The 16,811-nt window shown below is 35.8% G+C and overlaps 1 protein-coding gene across 7 annotated transcripts in view; it reads left to right on the top strand.

The window, feature by feature from the left end:
• Window positions 1-16,596, top strand: part of pde3a (phosphodiesterase 3A, cGMP-inhibited) — a 112,187-nt gene extending 95,591 nt beyond the window's left edge. For all 7 annotated transcript variants that reach the window (XM_051890713.1, XM_051890715.1, XM_051890714.1 and 4 more), the window contains 6 exons: window positions 51-152; window positions 464-663; window positions 2,251-2,454; window positions 2,542-2,703; window positions 8,502-8,760; window positions 10,110-16,596. In XM_051890713.1, the coding sequence (XP_051746673.1) occupies window positions 51-152; window positions 464-663; window positions 2,251-2,454; window positions 2,542-2,703; window positions 8,502-8,760; window positions 10,110-10,492 (1,310 nt within the window). In that variant the 3' untranslated portion in view covers window positions 10,493-16,596. The remainder of the gene's footprint in view (window positions 1-50; window positions 153-463; window positions 664-2,250; window positions 2,455-2,541; window positions 2,704-8,501; window positions 8,761-10,109) is intronic.
• Window positions 16,597-16,811: the final 215 nt, after the last annotated feature.

The following is a 16,811-nucleotide window of genomic DNA, read 5'->3' as shown; positions in this document are numbered from 1 at the left end:
ATCTCCCCCTAGTGGTGGTTTGCAGTATTAAACCTCGTCTTCCTCCCCAGATCACAACAGGATCCATGCAACAGACGTCCTCCATGCAGTTTGGTACCTCACTACTCAACCTGTGCCTGGTTTACCTACACTGGGATCACTTAGTGACTCGGGTAAGAGTGTTCATTAATATTTGGAAAAGTTACAATGGAAATTATTTCATGCTTGTAATTCAAAAGTATATGTTTAGTTAGATTACTTCTTATTATGTAGGCTGGACTACTGTATTTTTTATATGTTTATACTTGTCATTTATTTGTAATTAAGAAAATAGTTTCAAAGTAAACACTACACCAAATTTTGTCAGTGTTGAATTGTAAGAGAGATGACGTGACTAACATGATAAGTGGACTTCAGGGAAACAAAGCTGTTTGAATACGTTTGAAGACATACACAGATTGATTACGGCTCTCTCTGTCTTTAGACTCTGACAGTGGACTCGCTCATGGCCGCACAAAGTACCTGATGTCCAGGACGTATCCTGCAGAGGAGGAGGGTTACAGCTGTCTGTCCGGCCTCATCCCTGCTCTGGAGCTGATGGCGCTCTACGTTGCTGCTGCCATGCATGATTACGACCATCCTGGCAGGACCAATGCGTTCCTGGTGGCCACCAGCGCTCCACAGGTAACGCCATCATCACACAACCACTAAATCCTTTTTTTCTTTTTCCTTTTCCTTGAAGTGTTTACAATGGAGAAGTAATTTCTTCATATTGTAATATGTGCTTTCTGAGGAGTCATAGCGGGTACTTGTACTAATACAGAGGTAGAAGAAATTACTGAAGTACCTCGTACATTAATTAATAAGGGTTTCAAAAGTGTGATTAAATGGTGTTTACCTTATATTTAAAAATACTGTATGTAGCAGCTTCTACAAAATTGACACCGGTATAATGAAAAATATATAGTCAATCATCTTCATTTATATAGCGCTTTTCACAATACATAATGAAATGTATCTAAATTTTTATATATATATATATATATATATATATATATAATTTTATTTATTTTTTTTTTACTTCCAAGTGGCAAATTTGTGGCAAAAAGTGATGTCCGGCCTAGAAAAATTGAAATCTTAACCCTTTATTTAAATATTATTGTGCTTGGAGTCGATAGTTTTATTTGTGATGATAATGTATTGAAACATGCCAAATTGTGCAGACATAACTTTTGGCCAGTCTGTCATACAAAGAAATTATGATCACATGCAAAAAATACAGAGAACCAAGAAAATATTAATAGCTGATTATGTTGTAGTCAATGTATGCTTTTCCTGTGAGCTTTTTGTTTTTCTATGCAATTTTATTTATTTATTTTTGCATGGTAAAATAAAACCCATATCTGTACCTTTACCTTTTTTGGCACATAATTTATTCAGATAAATACCTTAACCAAGTTTAGTGTTTTGTTCTTCTCTCATATTTAAATGTTTAAAAATATATAAAATATTTTTCTTATAATTTGATGGTTTAATCGAACTTGTAGGGGTGTGTAAATATATATATATATATATATATATATATATATATTTTAGTGCTGTCAAATGATTGTCTTTACATAATATACACGTGTGTACTGTGTATTTTTATTATGTATATATGTAAATGTATAATATATAAATACACACGCATGTATATATTTGACAAAAATATATTATATTTATATATAAAATAATTATATATAATATAAATTATATATATATATATATAGATAGATATACCTGTAAATATTTCTTAAATATATACATGTATGGGTGAGTATATATATATATATATATATATATATATATACATAAAAAAATACACAGTATAGACAGTCCTAATATATATTTATATATATATATATATATATATATATATACATAAAAAAATACACAGAATAGACAGCCCTAATATATATATATATATATATATATATATATATATATATATGCTGTTTTCTGTTACTATTGCTCATATTTATGGTTAATAATATTGTCCCACACATTTGTGCTGCACATGAATGATTTTTCAGATCAAATAAACTGTTACTTTTAAGTAACTGAACCTCTTTGTCTTATGTCTGATGAAAATAGTCAAAAGAAGCATTATGATATTTATGAATATTAATATCCAAAGTGGTTGTAGCTGCAGCTTCAGGGATTGATCACAATGTTCTGGGGCCTTGAAATATTTGAAGTGCCATAAAAGTCTTTTGTGTGTCTTTCAAGGCTGTGCTTTATAATGACCGTTCGGTGCTGGAGAACCATCACGCAGCTTCTGCCTGGAATCTCTTCATGTCGCGGCCCGAGTACAACTTCCTGGCCAGTCTGGACCACATGGATTTCAAACGCTTTCGCTTCCTGGTCATCGAGGCCATACTGGCCACTGACCTTAAGAAACACTTTGACTTTCTGGCTGAATTCAACGCCAAGGTGAGCACTTACTGTACATTAGATATACAAATAGAGACCAACTAATGCTGTGCATTTCATGAATTAATTTGTTTTGTGTTTGCTCAGGTGGGGGATGATGGCTGCTCGGGGATTGAATGGTCTAACGAGAATGATCGTCTGCTGGTGTGTCAGATGTGTATTAAGTTAGCGGATATAAACGGTCCATTGAAATGCAAGGAGCTTCATTTGCAGTGGACGGAGGGCATCGTCAATGAGTTCTACGAACAGGTCAGTGTCTGCTCTGTGTTTGATCTATGTATGTGTGTATGCAAGTCATTTTTGAGCATTGATGCCTGAGACAAACAGGAAGCTTTCACGGTGACTAGGTGCCTGGAAACTTCATAGTAAGAGGCTCTGATAATGCGCATGTGTAAGTACGCGGCGTCTCAGTATCTTCGCATCGAGTGGCTGGAGAGGATGGCAAGGATATGCTGTTGCCTGGCAACCATCTACATCCTCCCCAAGCAGTGCTGAAGGCAACACGTTCACAGCTGTAATGAGAATGTAGGGCAGAAAGTAAGCAAACTTGTACATCAGGCCAATCTGCTGGGAATGTGCTGGGAACATTTTGTGGTAAAACACACCGTGTGGTGATGATAAACTGACATAAATCAGCCAGACTAAATCAGACCAAAGTCAACCTTAATGTCAGTTTGAGCACATCGCATGGAAATGGATAAAAACGAAACTCTTTCTTAAGGAAACAACGGTGACTCATGTAGTAGACGAGTAGTCACGAGGACTAAAAAAGACAACAGTAAATATTGACAAAAAATACACAGAATATTATACTCTTGAATGAGGTAGCGTGACATTATTGTTAAACTAGATAAAGTTTGTCAAGACAAACTTTGATATTGGCTTGAGAAAGCCTGACCAGAAAGATTTTTTTTAAGGAGTTTTAAAGGCTTGAAGTTCAAAGGTTTTCAGTTTAAAGTAGTTTTAAAGGTTGAAATTTTGAAGGCAATACAGTCTATCAGAAAAAACAGATAGATAGATAGATAGATAGATAGATAGATAGATAGATAGATAGATAGATAGATAGATAGATGCTGTTAACACTTTAGCATATTTTAGCATGTTGCTATCATGTAACATGAATTAGCACAATGTTAGCCTGTTTTAACATGTTGCCAGCATGATTTAGCACATTGCTAACATGTTTAGCATGTAGTATTATTTAATAAATTGATAGCATTTTTCTAACATGAATTAAGCCATTGCTAACACGAATTAACACATTGTTAGCAATATTTAACACTTTGCTAGCATTATTTAACACATTGCTAGCATGTTTCTAACATGAATTATCACATTTGCGAGCATGATTTAATACATTGTTAACATGAATTCGCATGTTTTAACACATTGCTCACAAGAATTAACACATTGCTAGCACCTTTTAGTGCATTCCTAGCATGAATTAGCATGTTGCTAGCATGAATTAGCATGTTTTAGCACATTGTTAGCATGACTTAGCAAATTGCTAGCATTTTTTAACATGTTGCTAGCAAAGATTTAATACATTATTAACATGAATTCGCATGTTTTAACACATTGCTCACAAGAATTAGCACATTGCTAGCACATTTTAGTGCATTGCTAGCATGAATTAGCATGTTTTAGCATATTGTTAGCCTGACTTAGCAAATTGCTAGCATGGTTTAACATGTTGCTAGCATGATTTAATACATTGTTAACATGAATTTGCATGTTTTAACACATTGCTCACAAGAATTAGTACATTGCTAGCACCTTTTAACGCATTGCTAGCATGAATTAGCATGTTGCTAGCATGAATTAGCATGTTTTAACACATTGCTCACAAGAATTAGCACATTGCTAGCACCTTTTAGTGCATTGCTAGCATGAATTAGCATGTTTTAACATATTGTTAGCATGACTTAGCAAATTGCTAGCATGTTTTAACATGTTGCTAACATGATTTAATACATTGTTAACATGAATTCGCATGTTTTAACACATTGTTCACAAGAATTACTACATTGCTAGCACCTTTTAGTGTATTGCTAGAATGAATTAGCATTTTGCTAGCATAAATTAGCATGTTTTAGCAACATTGTTATCATGACTTAGCAAATTGCTAGCATGTTTTAACATGTTGGTAGCATGATTTAATACATTGTCAACATGAATTTGCATGTTTTAACACATTGTTCACAAGAATTATTGCATTGCTAGCACATTTTAGTGCATTGCTAGCATGAATTAACATGTTTTAGCATATTGTTAGCATTACTTAGCAAATTGCTAGCATGGTTTAACATGTTGCTAGCATGATTTAATACATTGTTAACATGAATTTGCATGTTTTAACACATTGTTCACAAGAATTACTACATTGCTAGCACCTTTTAGTGCATTGCTAGAATGAATTAGCATGTTGCTAGCATGAATTAGCATGTTGCTAACATGAATTAGCATGTTTTAGCACATTGTTAACATGTTTTAGCTTTTTGCCAGCATGTTTTAGCACATTGTTAGCATGAATTAGCACATTGTTAACATGTTTTACACCTTGATAGCATGAATTAGCATGTTATTAGAATATTTTAAGTAAGTTTGACGTAGGATGTAGGTGTAGCGTAAGTTTAGGTGAGAATTGACAAATGCGAAAGCGTAGAGGATAGAGCAAAACTAAACGCCAGTCACGAATTAGAAGCCTAAAATGAGAAAATTGTCGGAGGATTTTGATATAAGAGAAGAGGAGCTTGAGTTTTCATACGTCGGGTCAGAGGTCACCCTTCCGCCGGAACTTGACACTCTCGTGATCGCGCAAACGGAAGCCAGTGTTTATAGTTTATAAAGTTTTAAATATTTATATTTTTCTTAGAAAAACCCATCGTTTCACTTCAAAAGGCATTTATTAACCCACTGGAGTCATATGGATTACTTTTATGAGGGATGGATGCGCTTTTTGGAGCTTCAAAAAATTTTGTGCATGTTTATCATCATTAAAGTATTAAATATTAGCATAACTGCTATTGGCTAAATGTATAGATCTTATGTAGCCCTGCCCCTTTTTGACAGTGATGCCATAGAAATATACAGAGCTACCGCAAAAACAGAAGTTCAAACACAAAATTCTAAAGATGGCTGCGCACATAAGGTCTGTATCGGTTGGCCATTACAGTACATCATGTGTGCTTGTTCAGTCTGTCAGGACATACGTCTTCTGATGGCGTCTCTCAGAGAGTTAAGGGCTTGTTTGGATGCCAGCGATGAGTAATAAAACACTGTGTCTATTATTGTGAGGAACACAGAGCGAGGATGACCCAGTTGTGTCAGGACCCCGTCACAGAGCTACAAAGCGTCATATGACCACCCTTGGCCATATTCAGAGCATTTCAAAAGGGACCAGAAATTATATGCTTCAAAGGAGCCTGTTTTTCCCCCCTCCCTGTTTCATTTCTTGAATGATTCATTTCTCCAGCACTTCTGAGTAGCACCTGACAGAACACGGCACACATATATCACTGCCCTGTGACGACATCGACAGCACGGTTGCCATGGCAACGCGAGACCTTGCCTGTTGTTATTCCGCTCTCATTGTTTATTTCCATGTACTGCGAAGCATATGTTTAGACGCGGACTATACGATGCTCTACTAATCGCTGATTGCTTACTTATTTCAGTACTGTAATCTGAAATAAATTATAAAAAAGCCCAGACCTCGCGTGGCTGGGTGTATTTCCCCCGTCCATGGGAAGGTTGACCTAGTTTTATAGCGGTAGAAGGTCTGTGAAGTATGTTTCTTTCCTGAACTGGAAAAATCCAATCAAGTGTGTGACTCCTCAGCTGTGCTTGAATATACTGAGCATACTGTTGGTAATGTCGTTATTTGTTAAATGCAATAGATGGTAGGGATGAAAATAAAATACCTGCTCAGCAAAGCTGCATAATTTGAAGAAAAATGCTTCAAATTAGCCATAAATCAGATCGGATTAATCTGAACTATGTGCAGCGTTTCTGAATTAAAAAGAAATGCATATTTGCACATCATGGAATGCATTACTTTTCTCAGGATGAATTTTACATATATATATATATATATATTAGTGCTGTCAAATGATTAATCGCCATTAATCGCCTCCAAAATAAAAGTTTGTGTTTACAAAATATATGTGTGTACTGTGTAAATTTATTATTTATTTATATATATAAATACACACACATACATGTATATATTTAAGAAATAAAAAACAAATTAAATTATTAAATTAAGCAAATATTCTTATCTTATATATATATATATATATATATATATATATATATATATATATATATATATATATAAGTCATATATATATATATATATATATATATATATATATATATATATGTCAAACGATTAATCGCATCCAAAATAAAATGTTATTACATAACATACTGTGTATATTTATTATGTATATATAAACACATACACATGCATGTATATATTTACCAAAAATATATTTATATATAAAATATTTATATTTATATGTAATATTATTATATATATATATATATATATATATATATACACATGTAAATATTAAATATTTCTTAAATATATACATGTGTGTATTTATATATATATATATATATATATATATATATATATATATATTATTAATATTATATATGAATATAAATATTTTACATATAAATGTAATATATCTTTAAATATATATATATATATATATATATATACACACACACACATATACACGTATATATTTAAGAAATAGTTAATATTTACATGTGTGTGTGTCTGTGTAAATATAAATATATATATATATATATATATATAAAAATAAACATTTTTTATATATATATATATATATATATATAAATATATTTTTGTTAAATATATACATACATGTGTATGTGTTTATATATACTTAATAAATATACACAATATATTATGTAAACAAACTTTTATTTTGGATGCGATTAATCATTTGACAGCACTCTCTCTCTCTCTCTCTATATATATATATATATATATATATATATATATAAGAATATTTACTTAATTGAATCATTTAATTTGTTTTTTATTTCTTTTATGAATATTAAATATTATTTATGTGAGTCAGTGTGTATTTAAGTAGTAAATACACATTGCATTTTTTTTTTTTTTTTTGTACTTTTAAATGCACCTTTTTTATACAAAAACAAAAAACAAAGTCATCACTTAAAGATTCAGTGTGTAAATTTTAGCGGCATCTAGCGGTGAGGTTGCAAATCACTCCTCCCTTTCGAAGCACATAGAGAAGCTACGGTGGCCAACACAGGACAAAGATGTCGTCGTCTGAGACAGCAGAGAGTAGCCAGTCAAGCAATGAGGTTTCTTTACAAAGATAAATTAAGAAATTATATTTACTTTAAAACGATATGTTATTGCAAATATTATTGTTACTTTTTCATCATTGTGTCAGTGTTTTATATAGTGATGAAACACGCTCTGTAGATCGGTTTGTCCATTTAGGGCTACTGTAGAAACATGGCAGCGCAAAATGGCGACTTTCATGTAAGGGGACCCGCGGTGTGTGTATATAGAAATGGCTCAGTCTAAGGTAATAAAAACGTAACGGTTCATTATGTAAGGGTTTATACACCACTGAAAACATAGTTATGTATATTATATTGCATTTCTATCAATAGATCCTCCTAAATATTACACATTGGACCTTTAAAGTTGCTAGTCAAATAAGACTATTCTTGCAATATTTGGTGTTCTTTATGCATCTACTATTGTAGGAGGTGCAGATGAACAACAATATTTTTACAGAAGATTTCAATTATAGCAACCAAGAAGGATCTAGAATATTTTTCCACTTAAAATAACTTCATTTGTAACCCATCTTACTTCTGTAATATGAACAGAACTTGATTTTTCTATTAGAAATGATTCATTGTGAATTGATTGGATCATAAAAAATGTGTGAGTTTGCAGCATAAGATATAATTATTTCTTTCTTTTATATGTGATGTGTTTTCTCTTCATTCTGGTGTTTCAGGGTGATGAAGAGTCCAGCTTGGGCCTTCCCATCAGCCCCTTCATGGACCGCTCAGCGCCCCAGTTGGCCAAACTACAGGAGTCCTTCATCACACACATCGTCGGGCCTCTCTGCAACTCTTACGACTCTGCTGCCCTCATGCCTGGGCACTGGGTCAACCCTCAGCCCAAAGAGGGCGAGGATGCTGAGGAAGAGACAGATGAAGAGGATGAGGAAGACACACCGGAGGAAGACGCCTCTAGCAGCTCAGAGCTTTCCCGTGAGTTCACATTTTTTTCCATTTATAATTTGTAGATCAAGTACAATATCGGATCGAAATGACAACCGCATTTACTTACAGGAGTCAGTCTCGAAATGTCCTGTTCAAACAGCAACTTATAGTAGCGTCTCACACTCTATGACCTGACAGACAACTAGTTGCTCAGTCCGGTTTAGTTCACACAGCACAGGTTTTCCACGAATGCGGTTGTGAATCATGAAAATTTACGGGTCTGAGTTCGGTTAATGCAGTCGTCACTCCAGTAAATAACTGAACTGTGTGTGAACGCCACCGTATTAGGGAATATACAGGAATGATAACTGTATTCTGCTGCTGTGTGAACGTGGCCTAACACCCATATTTAACGTAAATTATGATCACAGTCTTTATTATCACCAAATAAATCCTGATTGCCCCGTCGGTAGAACCATTTTATGTAGACATTGGTGTAACTACATTGAAACTGAATTTAAAAATGTTTCCGAAGCACAACTGTTGTGTATATAATATAATATAATGATTGAATGAATGAGGCATTTATATAGTGCTTTCATATGTACTACTGTACACCCAAAGTGCTTTACAATCATATCAGGGGTCTCTATAATATAATATAATATAATATAATATAATATAATATAATATAATAGTCCTTGCATTTATTTAATGAATTGTTTTTTATTTCTTTCATAAATATTAAATATGATTTATGCGGATCTGTGTGTATTTAAGCAGACACATTGCATGTCTATTTTTTTATTTTTTATTTTATATGCAACATTTCTCTACAAAAATCAAATTCATAACTTAAAGCTAGTAGTCAGATAAGATAAACTATATTTCCAATACAAAAAAAAAAAAAAAAATATATATATATATATATATATATATATATATATATATATAGGTCTACATATATAATAATTTTAATTTAAATTTTTTTTTAATTTATTTATAAATAAATATATATTTATATATATATATTTATAAATCGATAAAATATATTTTGCGTTTTTGTATTAATTTTATTCATAATGCATTTTTTATTAAATCAGTTTGTGTTTATAATTTTTTATTTATTATTTTTTTAGTTCTATATGCAACATTTCTCTAAATCGTCACTTAAAGCTGCTGGTCAAATAAGATAAACTATATTTGCAATACAAATATATATATTTTATATTTTTGTATATATTTTTATAAAATGATAAAATATATTTTTGCGTTTTTTATTTAATCAATTTGTTTTTTAATTGTTTATTTTTTATTTTAATATGCAACATTTCTCTAAATCATCACTTAAAGCTGCTAGTATGAAAAACCCATTAACACTCTTTTCTTTTTGATAGAGAAACCAGCTCCCAAGAAACGACGGAAAGTGTTCTGCCAGATCACCCAGCACCTGCTGGAGAACCATGAGATGTGGAAGAAGGTCATTGCAGAAGAGTCCCAAAGCCAGACAGAAGAGGAGGAGTCCACATGCCTCAGTAACACGCCTGAGTCAATCCTAGCCATTGACGAAGAGGAGGAGGAGCCAGGGAGCAAGGAGGAGCCAACAGACGACCAGGAGGAGCAGTCAACAGAGGAGGAGGAGAGTCCTGTACCTGAAGAGACACATGAAACAGAGGAAACAGATGGCGAGACTGTAGCGGAAACAGACACAGCAACTGTAGAAGACGATGCGGAGCTAATGGGAAAACGTGAGGAAACTGAAGACGAGGATCCAGAATGAATGACTTGCCGGTTTTAGACGAGAACGTTGTCTGAAAGCTTTTTATAGGCAAGCAAGACTCCTAAGAAATGGTTGCCAGCACATCACTTAGACACAACACTGTAGATGCTTGGGGAACATGTGCCTAAAGGAAACAGGGTGGGAAGGGGTGGTTCGGGACGAAGGGTTTGATTAACAATGAGTGGGCGGTGAACTATTAGCGTAAAGTGAGGTTTGATGCTAAAATTGACCAGGACATAGAGTTCTCCGGGGGGTGGGGTGGGGGGTTTCCTATATTTTCTAGACGTTATGTCGGTCAGTTTTGCAAGAAACCCCTCCTGCTGCACCTTAACCCACCAAACTTCGACAGGGGTCCCAGTGACCTGCAGCTACACAAGTTTGCAGGCTCGTCCGTTCTCCTCAACAAGCATTTCTGAGGAGCTTAGTGTCAAAGTCGGGAAAGAGAAATCAATCCACCGTGACTCTCGCCAGCTCCTTGAAGGCATCGCGCCTCATTCACGTATCCCATCATCCGCAGTGGACGAAAGCAAATGTTCCAGAAACAGCATGCATTTGTGAAAATGCTACAAAAAGATTCCACATGTGTAACACCATATGTTCCCGTGTCTGTCCTGCCATTGCTCTTTCTTTTCCTTTCCAGAGGTCCTTTCTATCACAAATGCTTGCACCATTGTCCTTGTCCCATTTCTGAAGGCGTCATGCCGAATGCTCCTCATTCTCTTCCCTCACCTTTTTCCCTCGGCATTCCATTAGTCCATGAACTGAGATCTTGCATTTCTCAGGATCAGACTGTTTTTGGATAACGGTACAAGGAGTCATTGGTTTTTATGGACTTTCTTGCAACTTTTTAATCTTTTGAATCTTGATTTGTGAGGACAAAGGGAATCTTTAGTTGTTTTTTAAAGTGTAATTTCTTCTAAACGTCAATGGCCTTTTTAACAATAGCCCAATTGTTGTTTTACCAGGAGATTTGAATATATATATATATATATATACACAAACATACGTACAGTGCCCTCATCCATACATCATTCCTCTCGTTATCATTTACCCTAACAAACGTCTGTAACTTTACAGACTGCCTTTTTCTCTTCCCGTCAAGCAGAGCTTCTGTTCCTGCATTTAAGCTTCTTAATAAACTGCTCCAGCAAGTTTTGAGAGCCGACTAAACTGCTCTGGCAAGTTTAACAGATCAAAGGCGCAGACTGGCCCAACGAGAGAGCCTCGGGCTCCCGCATTCCCCCGCAGTCGCATGTTCTCCCTCCAAACAAGGCCGTAGTTATGCTTCACAGTCGTCTCACGCAGCCGCCACGGTAATGCAGGCAGGCATGTGAGCCACTGCGAGCTCCTCAGCCCAAGGGATGAGACGCCGAGCGCCGTCCCTCTCACATGAGCGGACCCAAAGACCATGTGCCGCACATGAGATACGGGCACCGGTCGACACGGCTGTCCGCGCTCGCCTTTGATGTGCCGAAAGAGGCAGATTGCTGGTGACGGCGAGATGAAACACTTCAGCGGGCTTAATCACCTCAAGTCCGATGCCTTCAGTCACTTTGAAGGAGAGCCAATTAAAAACACCTAGGTAGGAGGCGACGGTCATGTGCTCTAGACCCATCTTTGAAACATCCCCTTCGATCGTAACGCAGTGTAAGCCTTAATATTATCAGGCAACGTGGTGCAATGTAGTTCAGCTAATTATTTAAGCAATACCGACCCTATGTGTACAGTAGATTGGTAGCGTTTCCAATTGCACTTTCTTTTTGTTGCTGTGTAACTTTCAAACAGCTCAAATGTGTGTGCCAAAAATGACTTCAAATCCATTCTTCTCCCCAAAGTATGAAACACCATTTTTGTTCACCGTAGCTCAGGAGTGCCCAAAGCTGCTCTTGGAGGGCCACTGTCCTGTAGAGTTTAGCCTCAACACACCTGCCTGGAAGTTTCTAGTATGCCTAGTAAGACCTTAGCTGTGTTCGAAATAGCCATTCACTATTCCCTGCATCAGTCCACTAATATAGTCCACTTGAAGGAGTGAATGAAAATGTGCTTGCTTCTTAATAATCATTTGAAACTTAGCAAAATGACAGCTCCAGTAGTAATGAAAATATTTAGGCCTATCTTGAACTCTGTCATGGGAACTAACATGTCTAAATCTTAATTAAACAATTTAATAATCAATTAAAAAGGAATTTATACCTGTATGATATTACGCTGTAGCAACATTGGACCAGCTGTTTAGAAAATGGATGGATGATTCATCTGCAAACGCCATCTGCTGGCGAGACGCGGGAATTCATTTGGCATGCAACTCTCAGGGCCCTATCATACACCCGGCGCAAGTGTTTTTGCTAGTTTCAGCCCGACGCAGTTATCATTTTCACGTCTAGCGCCCACGTTGTTTAAATAGCAAATGCACTCGCATCCATCTGTTTGCCCATTGGCGTGCTGGTCTGAAAACGAGGATTGTTTAGGTGCATTGTTGGCGTGTTGCTATTTTGAGGCAACAGAAAACGACTGTGTCAATGGCGCAGTATTTATTTTTTTGTTGTTGTTTAAAGGGCGCGTTAGTAATATGCACCTATAGGTGGGTGCACAACACGCGTACACTCTGCTTGTTACACACACAGGGACGCACAGCAGCACACAAACATGCCAAATATTACAAATAAAAGGATTCCTCTCTCGAGAAGCGTTCAGTTTTTCCGCTTGCAAATTCCGCCATGTAAATAGCGAATCCACCATGGTTCAAGCGCACCTGGCTTTAAAAGGGAATGGGAGATGAGACTCTGATTGGTTTATTGCACGTTATGCCCAAAACACACCCATGACTCATTAAGAGATGAGGTACAACCCTTTTAGACCATGCACCTGGCGGTTGACCATTTTTTCTGTTGTTAAACTAGCAAAAGTGGATTCGGACACGCCCTAAGTGCACCTGCGCCATGCGCTTCAGACCATGTGCTTAGATTGTTAAAATAGGTCCCTCACAGTGCATTATGCAGTGCATTGTGGGATTGAATGAGTGCACTCGATAACGTCCACTATGGTTTTGGACACCACTAAAAATAACTGTCCCCTCAAATAGTGCCCTATTTAAGGGTATAGGGGCCGATTTCAGACACAGACATTGATTAGCTCAGGTGTGTATAATTAGGGTTGAAGTTAAACTCTGCAGGACAGTGGCCCTTCAGGAGCAGGATTGGACCTCCCTGCTGGTCTTCTCAGTGGCTGGAAGAGCATGTAAAGGCCATGTGTGCTTGTGAGTATGTGTGTGGTGGCAGTATGAGTACTTTTTATTTGTACATGGCGTCATTTTCAGAGGTTATTGTAATTCTGCATTAGGCCGTAGATTTGTAACCCCAGGCCAGAGATATTAACCCTTTGGTGCATGAATTATTAAATCACAAATAATAGTCTTAATGTTTTTATTACCTTTTTTTAAAAAAAGAAAAAAAAAGAATTCCCAGTCTTTTTCCAAAAAATAACGCATTTTGAGAGCGTTACTGTCCACTGCAATAAGATATAGTAGTTGTTACTTGCTGCATCCCTTTTGTTTGCCATTTTGAGTTTGTTGTCATTAAAAAACAAAGATTATAAAAAGGATTGTCACTATGAATTGTAGATAAGTGTCAAAGGTCTTCACCTTAAAATGGCTTTTAAAGATCTGTGCACTGTTGTGTACATCATGCATCAAAGTGTTACATTATACGGTTGTCTTCGCGCTATCCCAGCTAACAAAAATAAGTTCTAAGAAGTTCTTTACTCTCCCCCAGGTCATCCAAGATGTTCATGTCTTTCTTTCTTCAGTGGAAAAGAAATTTTTTGAGGAAAACAATCCAGGATTTTTCTCCATATAGTGAACTTCAATGGGGACCAACAGGTTGAAGGTCCAGAAGAAATTTCATCTCATTTTCTCTTTTAACTTCCAAATCGTCCGACATCGTTGTTTTACTTTTTTTTGTAAAGGCCGTTTCACGTTCGCTTTGTAGACACTGGGTCAGTACTTCCGCCTACGTCACGCGTGACCTTTCCAACGTGATTACATAATGCGTGGCATAGTGCAAGACAAGCATTTGTGGTTAAAAAAAAAAAAAAATATGTATATATATATATATATATATATTTTATTTTATTTAGAATATGACCGATCGTTTCGCTAGATAAGACCCTTATTCCTCGGTCTGGGATCGTGTAGAGCTCTTTGAAGCTGCACATTTGGACCTTCAACTCGTTCACTGAAGTCCACTAAATGGAGAAAAATCCTGGAATGTTTTCCTCAAAAATCTTAATTTCTTTTCAACTAAAGAAAGAAAGACATGAACATCTTGGATGACATGGGGGTGAGTAAATTATCAGGAAATTTTGATTCTGAAGTGAACTAATCCTTTAAGTTATGAAAACATTGTTTAAAACGTCCAGTTTATTAAAAAAATAAATAAATAAATGGAACATTCCAATTGATTATTTTGCAAATGTTACTTTTGAATGTTCTCTAAACATTCTGAAACAAGTAGTAACGTTTAAAAACTTTCAGTAAAAAAGTTCAGTGAACAATGCATAAATATCGTTTTTGTGCCAATATTTTGAGAACATTATTATAGACCAGATAACTTAGAATGGACAGTCTATTAACACTACTGGAAGATCATTTGTTCATAATTTTGAGAGAACCTTGCCAAAACGTTCTGAGAAAGTTTCCTGTTAGCTGGGATATTTCCCAAAATAATTCCCAAAATAAATTTAACTGATAATATCATAACGTCAAATCTAGAGGAATGAAGTCCCTCTAAAAACATTATTTCCCAGTTTAACTAAGAAATACGTGACATTATGGAAGAATTTATTATGCAATATGGCTCCGCCCCTTTCATCTTACTGTTGGATGATGGGAAGCCCACTACCAATTGATTAGCATAGGAGCAGTGGGGACATGTTGAGAATCGCCTTACTGCGAGTCTTTGACGATCAAAGGTCATTGATATTGATGTCTCAAAGTGTTTCAAACCCAGAATCATCAGACACCCAGAGGTCCATTATTTCAGATTTGCTTCCACCCAGACAGTATTCAGAGAGACTCAACAAAAACTGTGGATTTAGCCAGCGATCCTACACATTTGATGTGCGTGTGCTTCATGATTGCGTGTGTGTTGGTTTTCAGCTCTGCGAAAACATCTCATCTGCGTTTGGTAGCTCTGATTCCAGATCCGGTACGTTACGGCAAACTCTTGTGTCAGAATGAAAGGCACAAGTCTTGAGAAACCAGTGTAGACATGTTCATGTCATTTCACCAAATTCATCTTTTTCACACATAACAGATGCCCTTAGGAGTGAAATAAATTACAGTCTGTACAGTTCAGCTCAAATACCTGTACAGGTATTGCAGAAATGCACGATGACTGGGTCGCATCCCTCCAGATTTTTTTGAACTTGACCAGAATTTCAGGTTCACGGGAGAGGTCGCACGTCATACAAGAAGCTGGTCGTTTTTATATGTTTCCTTTGTATTTCCTTTTCATAAGCTCGTTCCTCCATCTTCAGCTGTACGCGTCTGATAACCGTGTCCACCGGGCACCCGTTTCGTTCACCTTGAGAACCAAACAAGCTTTACACCTCTCTGAGAAAGAGAAATGAGACTTGTACTTTTTTTATATAGTCGGCACTTCACTGACAAAATAATTATTTTTCTTCTCACTTGTATCTTGCACTTAACACATGTAGCAATACCTATAGAAAGGGGGAACTGTGTAAATCACCAGTATTCGTAAAGTGAAATATTCATTTTATCGCTGATTGTTGTTCCATTTTGTACAAAACAATATTGTGTACAGGTTAAAAATGAAACAAAACAAAAACAAAGCCAAAAAAAGGGACGAAAAAGATGAAAATGACAACTGAAGTCTTTTAGATAAACATTATTTATTTTTACTGTTTTGTAATTTAGACACTATACTGTAGCTCCTCTATTGCCAGACTTACTGGAAGTGCCTCTTGGTATAATGTAACATACAGAAAATATATATTGAGATTATTAGAACCTGTCACAAGCTGAACATTGTGGATGTTGTAATGTGAATACAGTTTAATAATACGAGTGAAATACTGTGGTATCGAATGTCTCTGTGTTCTTAATTATTTATTCCTTGCTTCATTGATTATTTTTTAACTCCTATAATTCACTCTGAAGGTTTTCAACTAAAGCTCATGACAAAGGGTAAAACGTCAAATATTTATACAATTGTCTAGGGGGGGGGGGTTTGTCTTGAAAATGGCTCCTGTCTCAATCGAAGTCAAGGTAAGATCCCACACCCATTATACCAGGTTA

Source organism: Ctenopharyngodon idella, chromosome 4 (assembly GCF_019924925.1).
Source record: "Ctenopharyngodon idella isolate HZGC_01 chromosome 4, HZGC01, whole genome shotgun sequence".
NCBI classification, from domain to species: Eukaryota; Metazoa; Chordata; class Actinopteri; order Cypriniformes; family Xenocyprididae; genus Ctenopharyngodon; species Ctenopharyngodon idella.
The sequence above is the reverse complement of the archived record's forward strand: the minus strand, read 5'-3'. Positions and strand labels throughout refer to the sequence as shown.